Source organism: Trachemys scripta, chromosome 4 (genome assembly GCF_013100865.1).
Source record: "Trachemys scripta elegans isolate TJP31775 chromosome 4, CAS_Tse_1.0, whole genome shotgun sequence".
In the NCBI taxonomy this organism is placed as follows: domain Eukaryota; kingdom Metazoa; phylum Chordata; order Testudines; family Emydidae; genus Trachemys; species Trachemys scripta.
In genome coordinates this window covers 111,551,681-111,568,831 of record NC_048301.1, presented here as the reverse complement: position 1 = coordinate 111,568,831, position 17,151 = coordinate 111,551,681, and the positions used below count along the sequence as shown (strand labels likewise).

Here is a 17,151-nt window from a genome sequence, read left to right as displayed (position 1 = left end):
ACAAAGCCCCAAATATCAGGACTGTCCCTATAAAATCGAGACATCTGGTCACCCTAGTTATAAGGAATGTGTGTGTGAAATTCCAAAGTCAATCTAGCTAAGCACAGTGTCTCCTGTTCGGGAATTAGAACTCTCATTTGGCACAGAAACCTTGGCAGAGGGGCAAGAACTTTGGAACAGGTTTGAGCCTGCAGTGCTGGGGGATCTGCAAATTGCATTACAGCAATGGTATGTGGTATGCAGCTCCGCTCTAATCCAGAAGCGGACGGAAGCTAGGCAATGGGCACGCGTGGCCCCAGGCCAGGGAAACTCACAGCGCTGCATGCCCTGGATGGCTCAGTTTTGATGTAATGTGGTTACAGAGCAGAGCTCAGGCAGAAGGCATCCAGTTGGGGTGGGGATAGCGTGGGGGTGCGTGTGGGGGCAGGTCACAGCCAGGGCTGCCCTTATATCACTGCAAAATACCTCCCCTGCAATTGGAAATAGATTTGTAAGGAGCAGCTGAGGCGTTCCCCCTTTAAGGCAGGTTTCTGCATGGGGCAGGTCAGCTGAGGGTGGCTCTGTCAGCAGTTACGGAGACATGAGGTGAGGAACAGAAGGCAGAGCTGGATTAGCTGGGCCACACAGCCCACAGGCTGCCGGAGTGCCCATGACTTCAGGCAGCAAGGGCACATGGGGAACTGGGCACATTTTGCTGTGACTCCCCCTATATCTGGCAGCGTGGCTTATGCAGAGGGGACTCAGAAGAGCTGTGGAAAGAGGAGTTAAAACCCATTAAGAGAGGAGGAGATATGTGCTGAGCAGGAGCGGTGCCAGGGTTTTTGCCACCCGAGGCAGCAGAGCTCCTCCTCTGAGCATTCGGCAGCGGGGGATCCTTCCACTCCGCGTCTTCAGGGCACTTTGGCAGCGGGTCCTGGAGCGGAAGGACCCCGCCGCCGAATTTCTGCCGAAACCCGGAGCAGAAGGACCCCCCGCCACTGAATTTCCGCCGAGGACGGCAAAATGCCGCCCCCCAAATCCTGCCGATCTAGGCGACCACCTAGGGTCGCCTAGTGGAAGCGCCGGCCCTGGTGCTGAGTCAACAAAACTTCTCTGTAGGCTTAGAGGCAGGTGCTGGGGCCTGCTCTGGTGGCACAAAGTGGCTGGAAAGCCCGTGGGTTTGGCCTAAGGACCACCCTGCAAAGGGGACTGCTATGGACCATCCACCCTCTTCGCCCCAGAACAGGACTAGAGGATCCTAGGAACTAACAGACTGGGTCGGACCAGCGCTCATCCGGCTAGTCTAGGCTCTGGGTATGGCTACACTGCAGCTGGCAGGGAGCCTCGCAGCCCAGGCAGACAGACTTGGGTGAGTGGGGCTCACGCTAGCATGTGGACGTCGTGGCGCCAGCAGAGGCTCGAGCTAGCCATGTGAGCTCAAGCCCACCCTAACCCTGGGTCCAAGCTCAGGTGGCTATCGCAAGCCTCTGCCGCAACATCGATTCAACTATTTTTAGTGCGCTGGTGCCAGCACCATAAACACACGTCTGTCTATGTGCAATAGACAAAAGTGCAGATACCCCTTCTAGGGCCTGTACCCATAGCTTCAAAAGAAGATTCAAGAAGGCCTTCAGTAGGCAGTTATGGGATAACCCACCTCCCAATTTCTTGTTTGTTTAACATCCTTAGTGTTGTAACTCAGAGTGTTCTTGCTAATCCTCTAGACCTCTTCTCCCTTTTTTGAGACCTCAACAGTATGCTGTGACAGTGAGTTCCACAGCTTAACCTTGCAGCGTGTGTGTGGAAAAAAATATCTCCTCTGAGCAGTTTCAGATTTGCCACCTTTCCATTTCATTGCCTGTACCTTTGCTCCTGTTTATTTGCCCTTTTTGTAACACTTTCCTGATCTACCTTTTCGGTACCGTTCATTGCTTTGTACAGTGTTCCTTCTGACTCCTCTCCTCTCTAAGGCAAACAAACTCTCTGCTTCCTTGGAAGGTTTGCCATGTTTCTCATCGTCTGTCTCTGACCATAAGTAATTTTGTGGTATCCTTTGAGGCTGGATGGCCAGAACTGAACACAGTATTCCAGATCAGGGCACCTCAGCAATTTAGATAATGCCCGTGACAAAAGCCAAAAAAGATAAAATTAGAAAAATAAACCCAGCATTGCTGAGGTGTCAGAATCCCTCACTGGCTGAAAGCAAGTCCATAATCGTCACTGCTAAGGAGGGAGCTGATCCTGCAAAATTGAAGTTAATAAGAATTTGGCCATTGATTTCAATAGGAGCAGAATCAACCCCTAGATTCATTATACCATTTGGCCACTAGGAGGAGATATCCAATAAGGCTTTGCTGCATATGGAATTCACATGTTATTTCTCCCCACATGGCCGAGCTTCTTTCTGTTTTTAAAATCAACGTTTGTGACTTTAGGCAAAACAAACAGAGTGGTGGAAAGGCAGATGGCCCTGTTTGATTATGGGCATCTTCATGCAGACACACAAGAGAGGAGTGGGGGATCCTTTGGAATTGAAGTCAAACCGTGACACACCCCAGTGAAATAAGCAGAACCAGAGCTGAACTAATGGGTGGAGATTATATTTCAAACCTTACAATCAGTCACGAATAAGGCAGATGGATCCCCAATATGTAAAGAGTGAAGCAACCCAGGATGACCTGCAGGACCAGTGAGGGGTATGCTCTTCAGCAGCTCTGAGGGGCTGCAAAGTGCATCCCCATCCCTTAATAGAAGGGGATAAACAGGCCTGGACTCTTTGGAATTCACTCCTTGAGATTCAAGAGGAAAACCAAGCCTGGGGCTGGAGGGAGAGGCAGGAGAATGGGGTTAAGCAATGGGAGCCGCAGGAATTTAAAAATAAGATAAATGTGAAAGGGAAGCAGAGACCCAGCGGAATTCAGAACAAACACAACCAAATCAGCAAAGCCCCCTCTGTGAGCTAGTGGCTCTTAGGTGTTGCTTACACTATCATAATTGCACCCATAGGTGCAGCTGAACAGGGTGTGGACCATGACTCAGCTGCGAGTAGAGCCAAGCACAAACCAGTTTCTGAAATGATACTAGAACACGGTGTGTGCTTGGCTACTCTTGCAGTTAGACTGGGACAACTGCACTTATTGCTGACATCCATTGGCAGTAGGGGATAGTTCCTGTACCGTAGACAAGGATTTTCAGGACTGCAAACTTTTAAGCATTGTCACTGACTCACTGCCATCTTCTTCCGTTATCTAATACTGTATTAACTGCTTAGCTGGGGGAAGCGAGCCTGGCAAAAACAACAGGTTTTTTTTCTGACACCAGGTAATAATATTTATGACTCCACTAGCAGAGACACTTCATCACCTGTGAGTGAATTGATTCTGAGGCACACTCCCCACTAGGTGGCAGCACAATTGCACCAGTGGGCATGCTACAAAATCATCCTATTACTTGGCACAAATATGGCACCTTTCCTCCAATGATCTCCAAGCTCTTCCAGGACAGTTAGTTTTGTCCCACTCTTGGTAGGCAGGTAAGCTTTACTGTACTTTAAGGAGAGGGAATTGGAGACTTAATGGAGGAAGGTGACTTGCTCTGGGTTCTTCTACATACAGTAGCAGACTCAAGAAGAAAGTTCTGATTCCCCATACCTTGCTGTAAGCACTAGCCCATGCACGGATTACAGAGACTGCAAGTCTAAAACAAGACAGCATGGTATTTTTCAGGACAGACCTTTGATTCTCAGAGATGTTATTTTCTTTCTTCACATCTGCTTCGGGTGACAACTTAAGCATGGTTAAAAAAACGGAAAGGAAATATCCAGCTAGTATGGCGACAGAGGACAGAGAGCAGTCTGACTCTGGTACAGTGGGGTTAGAAGTCCTGTTCAGGGTCTTGTCCCAGGCTCTATGCCAAGTGAATAAACACGCCCTCCACCCTACAGATCAGAGTGCAGATCTGATTGGCCCAAATAGCGGCCCTCAGTGATACACTGCACTAAATTCTGGTTTCGCTTTTTATAATCTTCCCCCAGTCCTGCGGATTCTTGATGGTCCCCACTAGACAGATCTACAACTACAGGGGGAACCAGGAGATAGCACAGAGACTGCTCTGGGGGCGGGGGGGGGGGGGAAGCCACTTACAGAAATGTCCCAAAACCACAGAAATAAACATGCCAGCTTTCACAGTCAAGTTAAGGCCATTACCGGAGTTTGGGGGTGGAGTGGGAGGTTATTTAAGGACAGAACTGAATGCTCACCCCTGAGTAAGTGAACATGGATTGTGTTTTAGTGTGTCCACAAAGAGGATGTGACATTGGCTGAGGATCACTGCTTTAGCTTGTTTCATATCAGGCCCCCTCCACCCTGGGACTCTTCCCATATGTAGCCAGGACCCGCCTCTCCTCTACCAGTATAGGAAGGGTGGATGGTCACATGCCACTGGGGTCCCTGTTTTGATCCCCACATTGAGAATCCATGAGCTAGAGGATCAAAGCGCATGCCCTGCAGTGGGGCTGCAGCACCTGAGTCCAACTGATGGAGAGTGACGGGGGATGAGAAAGGAAGACCGAAGTTAGGACTCGGAAAACACTCTCACACAGGACAAATCCGTCAAGAGGTCACAAGTGAGGGAGTGGCTCTGTTAACGTGCTGCTTGCATTTCTCCACGTAGCTTTGGTCAGAGAGAGGAAACAACAATGTAGTGGCAGAACCTAGTAACATGACACTGCGGAGGATCCCCAAGCACACGAGCTTCCTGGATTCATTCTTCAAGGTCAGTCCAGTGCACAACTCCATGGTGGGCTGTAGAATCAGGGTTAAGTGCAAGATCAGGGACTGGAAGCCCCTTCTGCCAAAAGACTCCACTTCACTGCCTGATGTGCCATCGGTGTGTGATTGTATTAAACAGCTGGTAAGGGGCAAGGAGGGGAAGAGAAACGCGACTGGGATTGGCATTGGTAGTGAGGCCCTTGTCCAACCCTTTCAATGAACATGGCAGAGCAAGATCTTTGGGGTGTCCAAAAGCTCGTAGGGAACCCTGCAGCCATGGGCTTAGAACAGACACGACAGACATTCTGCCACCATTTTTGGCTGTGGCATTTGTATCTAGAGGGCACCAAAGGGGCTAGCAGTTGGCAGAGATCCGCCTGGCACACAGATTGTAGTCCTGGACAATGATTGGCAGGTTCACCATCTTCTTCCGGTTTTTTAGGATAGAGATCCAGCAACACTTCAGATGGAAAAGGACGACGGAAGAACCCAGATATCAGAAGTAGTTCAAACAGAATTCAACCTCTATGGCATGTCCTCTACAGAGTTAGAGAGCAGGTACGGCAAAGCCAGTGACTGCTCCCTGCCTGCTCTCCATTACCACAGGGCTATTAGCTAATCCCCACAATACTGATGTTTGCAGCACTGCTAGTGGCTTCATAATTAGGGTCAGGGGCATCCCAATGAAGGCTATGGGGCAAATTCACACTTACACCAGTTCTACCCCAGTGTAACTCCATTGACATTGCTGGGGTCATTCCTGATTTACTGGTGTGCATGAGAGAGAAACAGACCAAATGGATTTACAGCAGGGCTGTGTTTAGTCTGTAACTGTTACTGTGAGCTACATACAGAAGAAACAGGATTGCTACAGGGAGTGCAGGATTCACACCCGCCACCCCCATGGGGGGACCCTGCCCCACTCACTTCCCTCTTCTCATGCCCTTATCCGAGTGTGATGCTATGGAGGTCACCCCAGTCTGCCCCTTTCGGCCAGGCATGGTGCCACAGGTGAGCCCTGCCTCACTTCTCTTCACCTAAGTTATAAACAAGGCTAGGCCTTTTTAATCAACGAGCACACCCCCTTGCCAAGGTTTCACGTACTGACTGACATAGGCATAAATAGGCACTTACCCCAATGCACTCAGGGACATTTGTTGTGTCAGGCTTACTCCAACCAGCAATCAAGGACCAGATTTAGGGGCATACGACCCAGGCAACCACCTGGGGTGCCAGGTTTGGGGGACACTGGGCTTGGGTGCTGTTTTTGTTGTTAGCGACAAAAGGGAAAATAGAATGTTTGAAGTAAAATGTTTCAGGTATTCCATATGTGAGTTCATTTTTCAATACCTCCTAGAATATTCTGGACCTTTGTAGAATCTCATGGAACCTTAAAGACTTTCTGAGAACTACATTTTCCTCGAACCGCCTAGAATGTTGTGGGCCATGTCCTGGGGGGTATATAAGGGGTGGGGTGTCACCAATCAGTCAGTGAGATTAAGAACTCAGTGAAGTGAAGTGAGAGCCTAGCTGTGATACTGTGAACTTTGTTTTATTGTGTAATTGTGAAAGTGTATGTGTGGGTGGCACCGAAATGGAGGTGGGGTGCCGCAAACGCTCCTCGACTGGAGCACCATTTGGGCTAGGGCCAGCCCTGCCAGCAATCTCTGGCTCCTTCCTTCAGGAGACTCTGCTTCCCTGCACCTGGGAGCAGTCTGTTTCTGGGACTCTCCCTGGTTCTGTCTCTCGCTTACTCCTTTTCAGCCCTTCCTTAAGCAGGAGTCCCCAGTTCTCCCCTCTGAAGCGGAGTTGTGGATTAGCCAGCTGTAGGGTCTTTGCCAGCTTCCCCCTCAGCTGGCCCCTTTTCCTCAAGGAGCCTTCCAGCTTCTCAGCCAGCCTTACCCTATTGCTATCTCCTGGTGTCTGCGCTGCTACCAGGGAAGAGGCAGCATGTACGCTGCTCCCCTTCTCCTAACTCATCCCCAGTCGGCTGGGAGAGAGGGGAGCTTTGCCCCACCCTCTCTGTAAGGCTCCTGGCCCTTAAAGAAACAGTAATGGCATTTCCTCCCAAAACACTTCTTACTCCTAGAACTACTTCCGCTCTCCCAAGTCCTTGTATATATATAGTCAGACATTTCAAACTCTTAAAGGCTTGCCACGTGATGGGGTGGGCAGACCATTAGGCTCCACTACTCTTAAGGAGCATACCACCCCATCACACTAACTACCGCCTTGTGATCAATCCTTTTTAACAAGGGGTCCCATGTATCTAGGGAAACCCACACTCTGCCCCTGGATGTGCCTCTCTCAGAATGAATAGCCACAATAGCGACTATGGTCTGTTGCTTCATTGTTTTCCATTGTGGATGTATGGTGGGTTCGTCCCTCTCCCTACTGGCAAGTCTCCCCCCAGCATCATCCAACCACCAGGCATTGATCATAAACTCAGTTTCCCTTGAGAAAGCTGGTCAAGACAACACAGCACTGGGGCGCATGTGTGTGTGTGTGTATTTTGTAGTGATTCATACTATGGAGAAACTAAACTAGAGATGAGGAAAAATGGCCTTATAGGAGTAACCCAGCAAGCAGTGGAGCAAGCCAGTGGGGTTTCCTGTCAGCTGACACAGCCGCAATAGACCTGCCTTTTTCTATAGTTGGCTGGTTATTAGCTGTCTAATGTGCTAAAAAGTGCTTTTGCAATCCATTTGATTAGGTACCAGTGGTTGACTCATTATTTAAAGGGTTGCTACAAACAATATTTTTGTAAGCCCAGATACAGTGTTATGTACTGTCTATGAGGCACTGACCACAAAATGGGCTTAAAACTAGCTGTTTTTCAAGTTCTTCTGTGTAAGACTACCCCACCTCCTGCCCCAGCATGCACTGCGCTAATGCTATCATGTAAGGCACAGAACTCCATTGGAGATGACAGCCGCTGCAATGCAGGTCTATCTGCATTATATTATTCGGCCACTAGACGTCTGTTTGCTGGATAGAGTTCTAAACACAATGTGGTCCTTGGTAAACAATGAAAAGGAAGCTGGAACTCAAGATGTGTGAAAACTAGTTTGGTGTTCCGGAACGCCTTGTATAAGTCGAATTTTGCGTAAGTCAGGAACATATCTCCGACAATTATGAAAAAAAAGCTTACTGAACTTACAGAACTTTTTCTGTAAGTCCGGATTTCCGTAAGTCGGGTTTGCGTAACCAGGGGAGCATCTGGATATTGTATTTTGCCATTTTTCTAAGAAAAACCCTTATTTTACAAAACAACAATAAGATGTAAGGGGTGGGCATGATGTTACCAACACACTGCACTATGAGGCAGGAAGTGGACTTTGTAGAAAGGCACATTTAAAGTTTATTCTGTATTGAATGCCTCGCATTGCTGAGCTATCTGAAGCATCCAGTAAAACATTCTGAAGTTGTTTGCTTTTAGTTTGCAATTCAACTCACCTTTAAATACAATACTGATAGACCATATGCTATCCCCAGGGTCTGGTCAGAACATACACAAGATTTTTTCCTACTTATCAAACTTAGTAAGGATTACTTTCCCCATCCCTCATAGTTCATTAGTTAATTCATTCTATTTCTGGGGTAGAGATTGCCAAACTTTATAAACAACAGTACATCAATCCAGACCTTAAATGTTTTATCTTTTCTTACAGATGGAAAATAAATGATCTTAGAAACTTTAGTTCAAGTCAAGAGCTGGGTAGTTTTCCTGCGAGAATTGAGAGGAAATTACAATCAGAAAGTTCTTGGTGGGAGGCGATCTCTTCTCCAAAATCAGATCTTGTTTCTGCACCAAGCAGGTCTGAAGTTGCGGTATTGTTCCCCAGTCTCCCACTGTCCTGGGAGGCCATCGAGCCCAAACACACTGGTTGTAAGTTTAAATTCTGCCACTTTATACAATCTGGCATTAGGGGAGTCAAAGAATCATGCATGGGCAACACTTGCAGACATGTGGCCTGGGCTCAAGTAATCTAGATTAATCCCGCCAAGAGGGTGAGAATTAGTTACAGTTGATGCTAAACGTCTCCCTTACAATGTGATAACTACTGTCCTGGGGGATCCAGTTACAATACTGTGGTCCCCTGACAGTTAAAAAATGTTCTCTGTACAGTCACTCTGGCATAACTGAAGTCAGGGTCCAGCTGGCAAACTACGGGAACCACGTATATTTTAACCACACTGGGGAGTTTATTGAATTATTATTATGCTAGTGTCTGGATGCCCTATCCAAGATCAAGGCCCCATTATGTTAGGTGCTGAGCATGCATATAGTAAGAGACAGCCCCTATTCCAAAGACTTTATAGACTAAATAGACAAAGGGAGCTTTATTATGCCCATTATATAGAGAGATTAAGTGACTGCCCCAAGACCACACAGGAAGCCTGTGGCAGAGTTGAGAATTAATGATGTCTCGAGTCCCAGTCCAGTGCCTTAACCACAAGATCTTTTCTTGCATGATATAAATAGTTCCTGCGGCCACCTCCTGGGATCTACAGCAGCTGTAACTTGATGATAGCTTTAACTAACCTCCCAACTAAGCTTAGTTCAAAAAACCCCCACCCAGTTGCATTGTACTATCACGGGAGAGAACCGACCATCCCAGGCATCTATTACACTCAGTTTTCTGCAGCCTGGCTGGGAACAAGATGCACATTTAACAGAGAAGGGAATTAGCCATTGGGACACCTGACCAGGAGACATGGTTGATTTGCCATCACTTGGAGTCTTCAGATCAGGATTGAACATCTTTCTGAAGATGCACACTAGTTCCACCACAAGTTACCGTGAGAATCACAGAGTAGAGTCCTGTGGCCTGTGTTATGCAATGGATCAAACTAATGGATCGTAATGGTCCCTTCTAGCCTTACAATCTGTGAACCCAAAATAAAAAGCAAAAGTACGTAGTAAATTGGATGTTATTTGAAACCAATTCTAACTCTGAGGAGATCTGGGTAGACTCACCTCCACCACCGTCAGGGCCGGCTCCAGGGTTTTTGCCGCCCCAAGCAGCCCAAAGACCGCGATCACGATCTGCGGCGGCAATTCGGTGGGAGGTCCTTCACTCTGAGCGGGAGTGAGGGACCCTCCGCCGAATTGCCGCTGAATAGCCGGACATGCCGCCCCCTCTGGAGTGGCCGCCCCAAGCACCTGCTTGCTAAGCTGGTGCCTGGAGCCGGCCCTGACCACGGTTTCCTCTTTCAGAGGGTTATATTAGCACATGTTAATATTCAGTAGCCATGTCCCCATTTTGAGTTTGTGTCTCTTTCTTTTAAAAGCTCTGGATCTGAAGACGGACCAGTCCCAGGATCTGTGCCGTCCCACTCATGCCGGTCTTGGTGGGATAGGAGTTTGCAAGACATCTGTGATGCCCTCAGATCTGAGCAAAGGTGAAGAACATGAAAGGTGAGTGCCATGACCAGGCACCCCTGAGAACGTCAGACACAGATACAGGCAGCTGCTGTCATGTAGCTGGGACTCAGGAAGAATTACAGAGGTGTAAGACTGGAAGAGACCTTGAGAGTTCATCTAATCCAGTCCCCTGCACTCAAGGCAGGACTACATAATAACTAGACCATTCCTGACAGGTGTTTGTCTAATCTGCTCTTAAAAATCTCCAATGATGGAGATTCCACAATCTCCCTAAGCAATTTATTCCAGTGTTTAACCACCCTGACAGTTAGGAATTTTTTCTTAATGTCCAACCTAAACCTCCCTTGCTGCAATTTAAGCCCATTGCTTCTTGTCCTATGCTTAGAGGTTAACGAGCACCATTTTTCTCCCTCCTCCTTGCAACAACCTTTATGTACTTGAAAACTGTTATGTCCCCTCTCAGTCTTCTCTTCTCCAGACTGAAAAAAAACTGAGTTTGTTTAATCTGCCCTCATAGGTCATGTTTTCTAGACATTTAATAATTTTTGTTGCTCTCCTCTGGACTTTCTCCAATTTGTCCATATCTTTTCTGAAATGTGGCACCCAGAAACGGACAAAGTACTCCAGTTGAGGCCTTATCAGCATGGAGTGGAGCAGAAGAATTACTTCTCATGTCTTGCTTACAACACTCCTGCTAATACATCCCAGAATGATGTTTGGGGTTGTTTTTTGCAACAGCATTACCCTGTTGACTCCTATTTAGCTTGTGATCCACTATAACCCCCAGGGCCTTTTCTGCAGTACTCCTTCCTAGGCAGTTGTTTCCCATTTTGTATGTGTTCAATTGATTGATCCTTGCTAAGTGGAGTACTTTGCATTTATCCTTATTGAATTTCATCCCATTTACTTCAGAAGAAGTTTAAGCTGAGACAGTGATAGGTCTCTCGCTCTCTCCTTGCCTGCTAGCAGTAAGGGAGGAAGAAGCTTCTATCCTCTTTCTTCCTTTGATGCATTCTTCCTTCCATTTGTCTCCCCACCCCCAGGGTTCCTGGGGACACAGGATTCCTAAAGATCACCACCGTGAATTGTAAGGGCAAATTCGTTCGAATCCTCAACACCTCATTGGACCAAGACGTGGACCTGAGTGGCTTCATCATCCAGCAGTGGATTGGAGGGTACCCGGTGTCCATCTACCGCTTCCCCCCAGACACCATGCTGCCCGCACTGCATCACGTCACGGTAAGCAGCAGGCTCATTTGTGGCATGATGCACTGTCTGCTCAGTGGCTGGAAAGGCGAGAACTGCGTGACTAAGACTAAGAAAACCAAGGATTCTGGGCCCCATTCTCCATTACACTACGGCCCCAGCAGACACCTCTGATGGCATAAAGCACCCTTAAAGGGGTGATAAATAGCCCCTAAGGGTACCTCCTATGCAGGGCTGGCATAGAGGTGGCACAAGGGCTTGTAACAGGGTACTCACCACTGGAGCGATTCCTCTGCCCCGTCAGACACGCCCTTCCTTCGCTCACTCATGCTCTCTCTTGTTTGCTAGGAGTCACAGTGCTTCTGCTTGGTGGCTTGGCCTCCAGCCAGCTCCTATACAGTTTTCCCCTGCCAGCATAACAAAGTCTCACCAGACCAGCAGCCTGGGCACCTTTCTAGGCAGTGTCACTGTCCCAGTGGCTGGTAGGGAAACCCAGCCCCACCCACTACTCCGCTTTCCAGTCCAGGGTCCTACAACCAGCAGCCCAGGTCTGCACCATCTCAACCCTTGCTGCCATTTCCCTGGGTCTCTTCCTACTCCATCCTCCACAGGCTTCCTCCACCACCCCTGTGGTAAACCCTTTCCCCCAAGATCAGGATCCCAGAGCCCCAGCCCTGGGTTTCCTCCTCTCTTCACTAGGCCCAGAGAGAGACTACAGCCCCTTCTGCTCTCACTTCCTGGCTTTATACAAGCCCCACCTACTCCTGACCAAATGGGCTTCATCTTCACTTCCGGCTTGTCAGTCAAGCCTGTCTTCCCCCAGGTGCAGCCCACCAGGTTAATTAGCTCCTTCTGAGCCACCTTAACCCCTTCAGGGGTTTGTGGGGTGAACACCCCATCACATGGCTCTAGACCAGCCCTGCTCCCAGCCCCCAGCATAAGGGGCGTGTCAGGGCGCGTCAGGGTTGTTGAAAGAGGGGGCAGTGGTGGGGAGGGGATGCGTCTAGAGTGTATTGAGCTATGGCTATTCTTGCATCCCATGGGGGGGGGGGGCATGAAAAGCAGAGTGTAAATTAGAGCAGCCCTGAAGCTGCTCTAACTTATACCAGGGGCACAGGGGTACTCCCCAGAGTATGAGAAAAGCAAAGTGAGCTTAAAGCTACCTTAACACTTCCCCCTCCCACCCCATACACCTCCCTTCCTGTCCCAGGCAAAGGGGGCAGGGAGGGAAAGGCGCCCTGCATGCTGCTGCAGGACAGACAAGAGGGTGAGGGCAGGACAAAAGCTGCCTCACTCATTAGGGTTCAGCAAAGGACAGAAGGAACCTCCTCCAGCTGAGTTCTTCAGATCGCAATGTCCCTGGTGCAGTCTCAGTGGTGCCTGACTCAGTGGGAAGGGGAAGCTGGTGAGGGAAGAGCCACAAACAACACACAGAGTTTTATACAAGAGTCAGTTGCCAGGCTATGCAGCATCTCTCTCCAGGGATTCCCCCAGCACTCCTGAGGTGGGTGGGGGAGGTGGCAGAGCCCGAGCTGTGGGGGCCCCAGGGCGGTGAAGCTCACTCCCAGCCCAGTCCTCCCCACTTTTAAAACAACACTTGACACTGTGTGTCTGGCAGAGGCCTTTTCCGGTTTAACACTCTTGGCCCCAGTGCAGCAGACCCTGGCCCCTCATCAGTGATGGCACAGCAGCCTGGGAAGCCTCCTGGCCAAATTATGAGGTGGATGGAAAGATATCACCAGCCTGAGCTACAGAGCATAGACATGGGTTACCAGAACAAGGAGTAAAGCAGGCAGCCTACTGGCTAGAGCAGGGGCCTTGGACTCCATTCCCAGCTCCACCCCCTGCACGCTGTGTGACCTTGGACGAGTAATTTCTTGGGGTCTCTCTTTCCTCATCTGTGAAATGGAAACAACCGAAACTACCACACAGGGGTGTTGTGCGCCTGGGGGCCCACTCCTGTCCCTGAGCTTATGCTGTGGAGAACCTTGCTCTGCAAGCTGCCCTCCTGGCTAAGGTCAGGAAAGTACTTGAAAGCCCTCTGATGATAGGGGATATAGAAATGCCAGGTGCTACTTTAATGGAGAGGGATGTGCTGGCATAAGCGATATGGAGTGAGCTCTGGGAGCTGCACAGACACGATTCCCTTTCCCGGGGGCAGGACATGTTCATCAGATTTAAGCTCTTTGGGGCAGGCTTTTTGTTCCGTGTTTGTACAGCACTGTGCACAATGGGGCCTGGTCCACGACTAGAGCTCCTAGGTGCTCCACCAAAACAAATAATCAGCAGTAATAATCTGCCCTGGTTTTTAGGTCTGGGCTGCAGGAGCTGATTGCACCCATAAAAAACCCGCTGACGTGACACTGAGGACCCAGCAGTATTTCAGAACTGGCCCAGAATGCACCACAGTCCTCAGCAATGCAAAGGGCCAGGTGAGTTGCACTTGGGGGGATGCCAGGGTGAGAGGGGTGCTGTATTAGTCTGTATACCTCTCTGGGTCAGGCTCAGCAGTAGTGTGTGACTGATGGCCCCAAGGTGGGCTCACATCATGGGAACCTTACCAGACAGTGTGGGGCTACTAGAGGGCATGCCTGCACGACGGTCTCCCCACACACACATGTCTGTGACCCTGTTAATGACCTGCTTGATATGTCAGGGCTGGGTTAATATGTAACGAGTGATTCTTCACAGGCAGCCTGGGCCGTAGGTTAAAACCCAGGCTCCTGACTCTGCTTTCAGGACCTGTGTTCCCCCAAGGCCAGCCCAGGCGGGCGGGATCTCCCCTCTTCTTCCCCCAGTGAGGGGCAAAACGAGCTCAGGGCTTGCTGGGAAGTGTAGTCCCCACAGCAGCCAGGGTCATAGTCTGGGGTCTTGACAAAGCCTGCTGGGAAATGGGACTGGGATGTTAACGGGCTCCTTTCAAAGCTGGTGCTAGGCATAAGCAGACTAAGCAATTGCCTAGGGCCCCAAGCAGCTCAAGGGGGCCCCCTTTTCACTTGTTTAGTATGTGTTCTTTGTGGGGGCTGCCCCCCCCCAATTATTCCTGCCTAGGGCCCCCAATGGGCTAGCACCACCTCTGGCTCCTTTTGCTCCAGAACAAGGACAGACTTGGAGGAAGCTTCTGGGACTTCTCCTAGAAGAAGGGGGAAAGTCCCCCTTTTGGGGGAGCTGCTCTTTACTTTGGTGTAACTGGGGCGGCCCTTTCCGTTGGCTAGCCCGGCCACAGTGACCCTTGCCGCCGCCAGTGCAGAAGGCAGGTCCTCGCTGGAGGCACAGCTGGATCACGCTCATCCCACAGTGGTGGTTCCTGTCCCGCGGGGCTGGCTCACACTCCGGGCATTGTGACCTGGTGTGTGGGGTCTGGAGGGGTGGCCCGGCCGAGCTCAACTGTCATTCTGTGACCCCGTGCACCAGCTCCTAATGCCCAGAGCAGGGAGCCTCTGCCTCTGCAGGGTGGGCTCACTCTCTACTCCCACCCAGGGCCTGCCCTCCGCGCTGGGCTGGGCTTAGGGGTGGGTCCCAGGGGGGAGGGTGCTGCTGGGATATTGGAGCCCGCTCAGCAGCTTAATATAGTGCACCCAGTGAATCAGGAGGCCCCCTGCACAGTCCTGACTGGCGGCACATTTCAGTCCAAGGTGTCTGTACAACTGGGACATACAGCAAAACAGAGATTGTAAAAGGCAGATGCTGGGACCAGCTGGTGACTGGTGGAGCTCTCGGGGCTGGAGCACAGCGTGTCGGTTTCAGCCAGAGCTTTGTCTGCCTGCCATGGAGCTGACTCTGTCCTAGAGTGACCAGATCACCACACTAAAATATCGGGATACATTGGGGTGCCATCAGCCCCACCCACAGTCCACGCCCGCTCCTCCCAGGCTCCGCCCCCACTCTGCCCCAGCTCCCGCCCCTCCCCGCTCGGTCCCCCCACCACGCCCTTCCTCATCCCCCGGCTGCTGCTGGCCTGCTGCGTCCCTCCTTAGTCCCCCACTCACCGCTCCCCTCCCCGCCTGCTCACTTGCCCACCCGACACTCACGTCTTCACCTCTCCGCCCGCCACTCACCTCTACGGTGCCGACTTCCCCTCTGCCGGGTGGGTGCTCGCCCACCCTCTGCCTTTTCCCATCCCTGCACTGCCCTTGCCTTGCCCCCAGTCCATCCCCTTCCCCCATGTCCCCCCCCACGCCCTGCCTCTTCTCCACCTCCTCCCCTGAGCGTGCCGCATCCCCGCTCCTCCCCTCTCCCTCCTGGAAAGCGCTAAGCGCCGGCAAACAGCTGTTAGGCAGCGGGAAGCGTTGGGGGGGAGAAGCAGGGACGCAGCGCACTGGGGCGAGGGGGGAGAGAAGGAGGCAAGGAGCGGGGAGCTTGGCTGCAATTTTTCCCCATGGGTGCTCCAGCCCCGGAGCAGCCCCGGAGCACCCACGGGGTCAGCGCCTCCCTCCCGCTCGCCTCCTTACCTGAATATCGTGACAAATGGTGTGCCGATCGTACATTGATCGGGACGCGGGACAAAGGGTTAAATATCGGGACAGTCTGGTCACCTTATCTGTGCCCTACAAGCCCCATCACTTCTCCACACAGGAGCAATTGCTTGGTGCTTTTGCGTAAGTGAGGGGAATAAGTGCTCCATAGGGCTGCCTCGGTGACTCTCCCTCATCTGTTGGGCTCACTCGCCGTCCGATGGAATCAGTAATTACAGACAAAGGCCTCTGCAGTCTCGTACAGCAGCTTATTAGCCACTTCCCCTTATATCCAATTAGTCACGTAGGGCATTTTGCATGCGGTAATGCTACACATTAAAATTCCCAAGCACATGTGTAACTTACATTTAAAAAGGACAGTGATTTTTCTGTATGTTAAACAAATACCAATTATTCCAAACAGGCTGACTGAGCGTTCACATTAGTGTCAGAGATTATAGCCACTGCTATTGTTGAGGTTGAGACTCATTTACTGGTTAACCGCCCATTTTTCTAAGAACTCTATAATCCACAGGCTGTCTTAGATTGTCTCTAAAATTGCTGGGCAGCGTGGGGAATCTGGAGTAGAGCTGGTCAGAAAAATGCCAGTGGAATCATTTACTGTGGGAGAATACTGTTCTGTCAAAGTCAAAACACTTTGGTTCAGAGAAAAAACAGGACAAAAGCTCCGACAATGTTGAAATGTCCCCTTCTGACATTTTCAGATCACAGCATTCTGATTTTTTGTTTTGAAATGACTTTTCATTTCAAATAGTTTTGGTTTTGTATTATGTTGTAATATAAAATTTAAAAAGTCAGTTGAAACATCATTTCAATAAACCCCAAACTTTTTTTTTTGTTTTTTTGTTTTTTTTTGCAATTTTCTTTCATGGAGAATTTTGCAATGTGTGGATTTTGTTTCTAAGTGGAACAAAGACAAATCTCAAAGCCTTTTGCTAAATGGAATTTCTGTCTTCTGAACAGTTCTAGTTTGACTAGGTCCAAATTTGAGAGAGTTTGAGTTAACGGTTCCTGAGATACAGCCTCCCCTCCTCCCCCCAAAAATCACCTGACAACAACATTTTACGGTTCTTATAACGCTTCGTGCACACCTGGGGCTCAAACTATAAGTCTAATCCTCCCCAAACTGAAGTCACCTGCTCAGAAAGGATCTCAGCTAATGTCCAGCACCCTTTGCCCCTTCAGGGAAGCGATATTTAAAAGTTAGTCAGTGTAAAAGTTGGATCTACAATGTGGTTTGCGCCGAGTTGACGAATCAGTGAAAGTCACTTGTGTACGTGCAGCAAGTCTGGGGGTCTGTTGCAAGCCAGAGTGCTTGCAGGCAGACTGATAT

The 17,151-nt window shown here is 50.0% G+C and overlaps 1 protein-coding gene across 1 annotated transcript in view; it reads left to right on the top strand.

Moving 5' to 3' along the window:
- The window catches only part of LMNTD2 (lamin tail domain containing 2), a 68,025-nt gene that overhangs the window by 39,709 nt on the left and 11,165 nt on the right, over positions 1-17,151 (top strand). Inside the window, 6 exon segments of the mRNA XM_034770387.1 lie at positions 4,651-4,752; positions 5,191-5,306; positions 8,420-8,637; positions 10,044-10,170; positions 11,181-11,376; positions 13,656-13,775. Coding sequence (XP_034626278.1) covers positions 4,651-4,752; positions 5,191-5,306; positions 8,420-8,637; positions 10,044-10,170; positions 11,181-11,376; positions 13,656-13,775 — 879 coding nt within the window.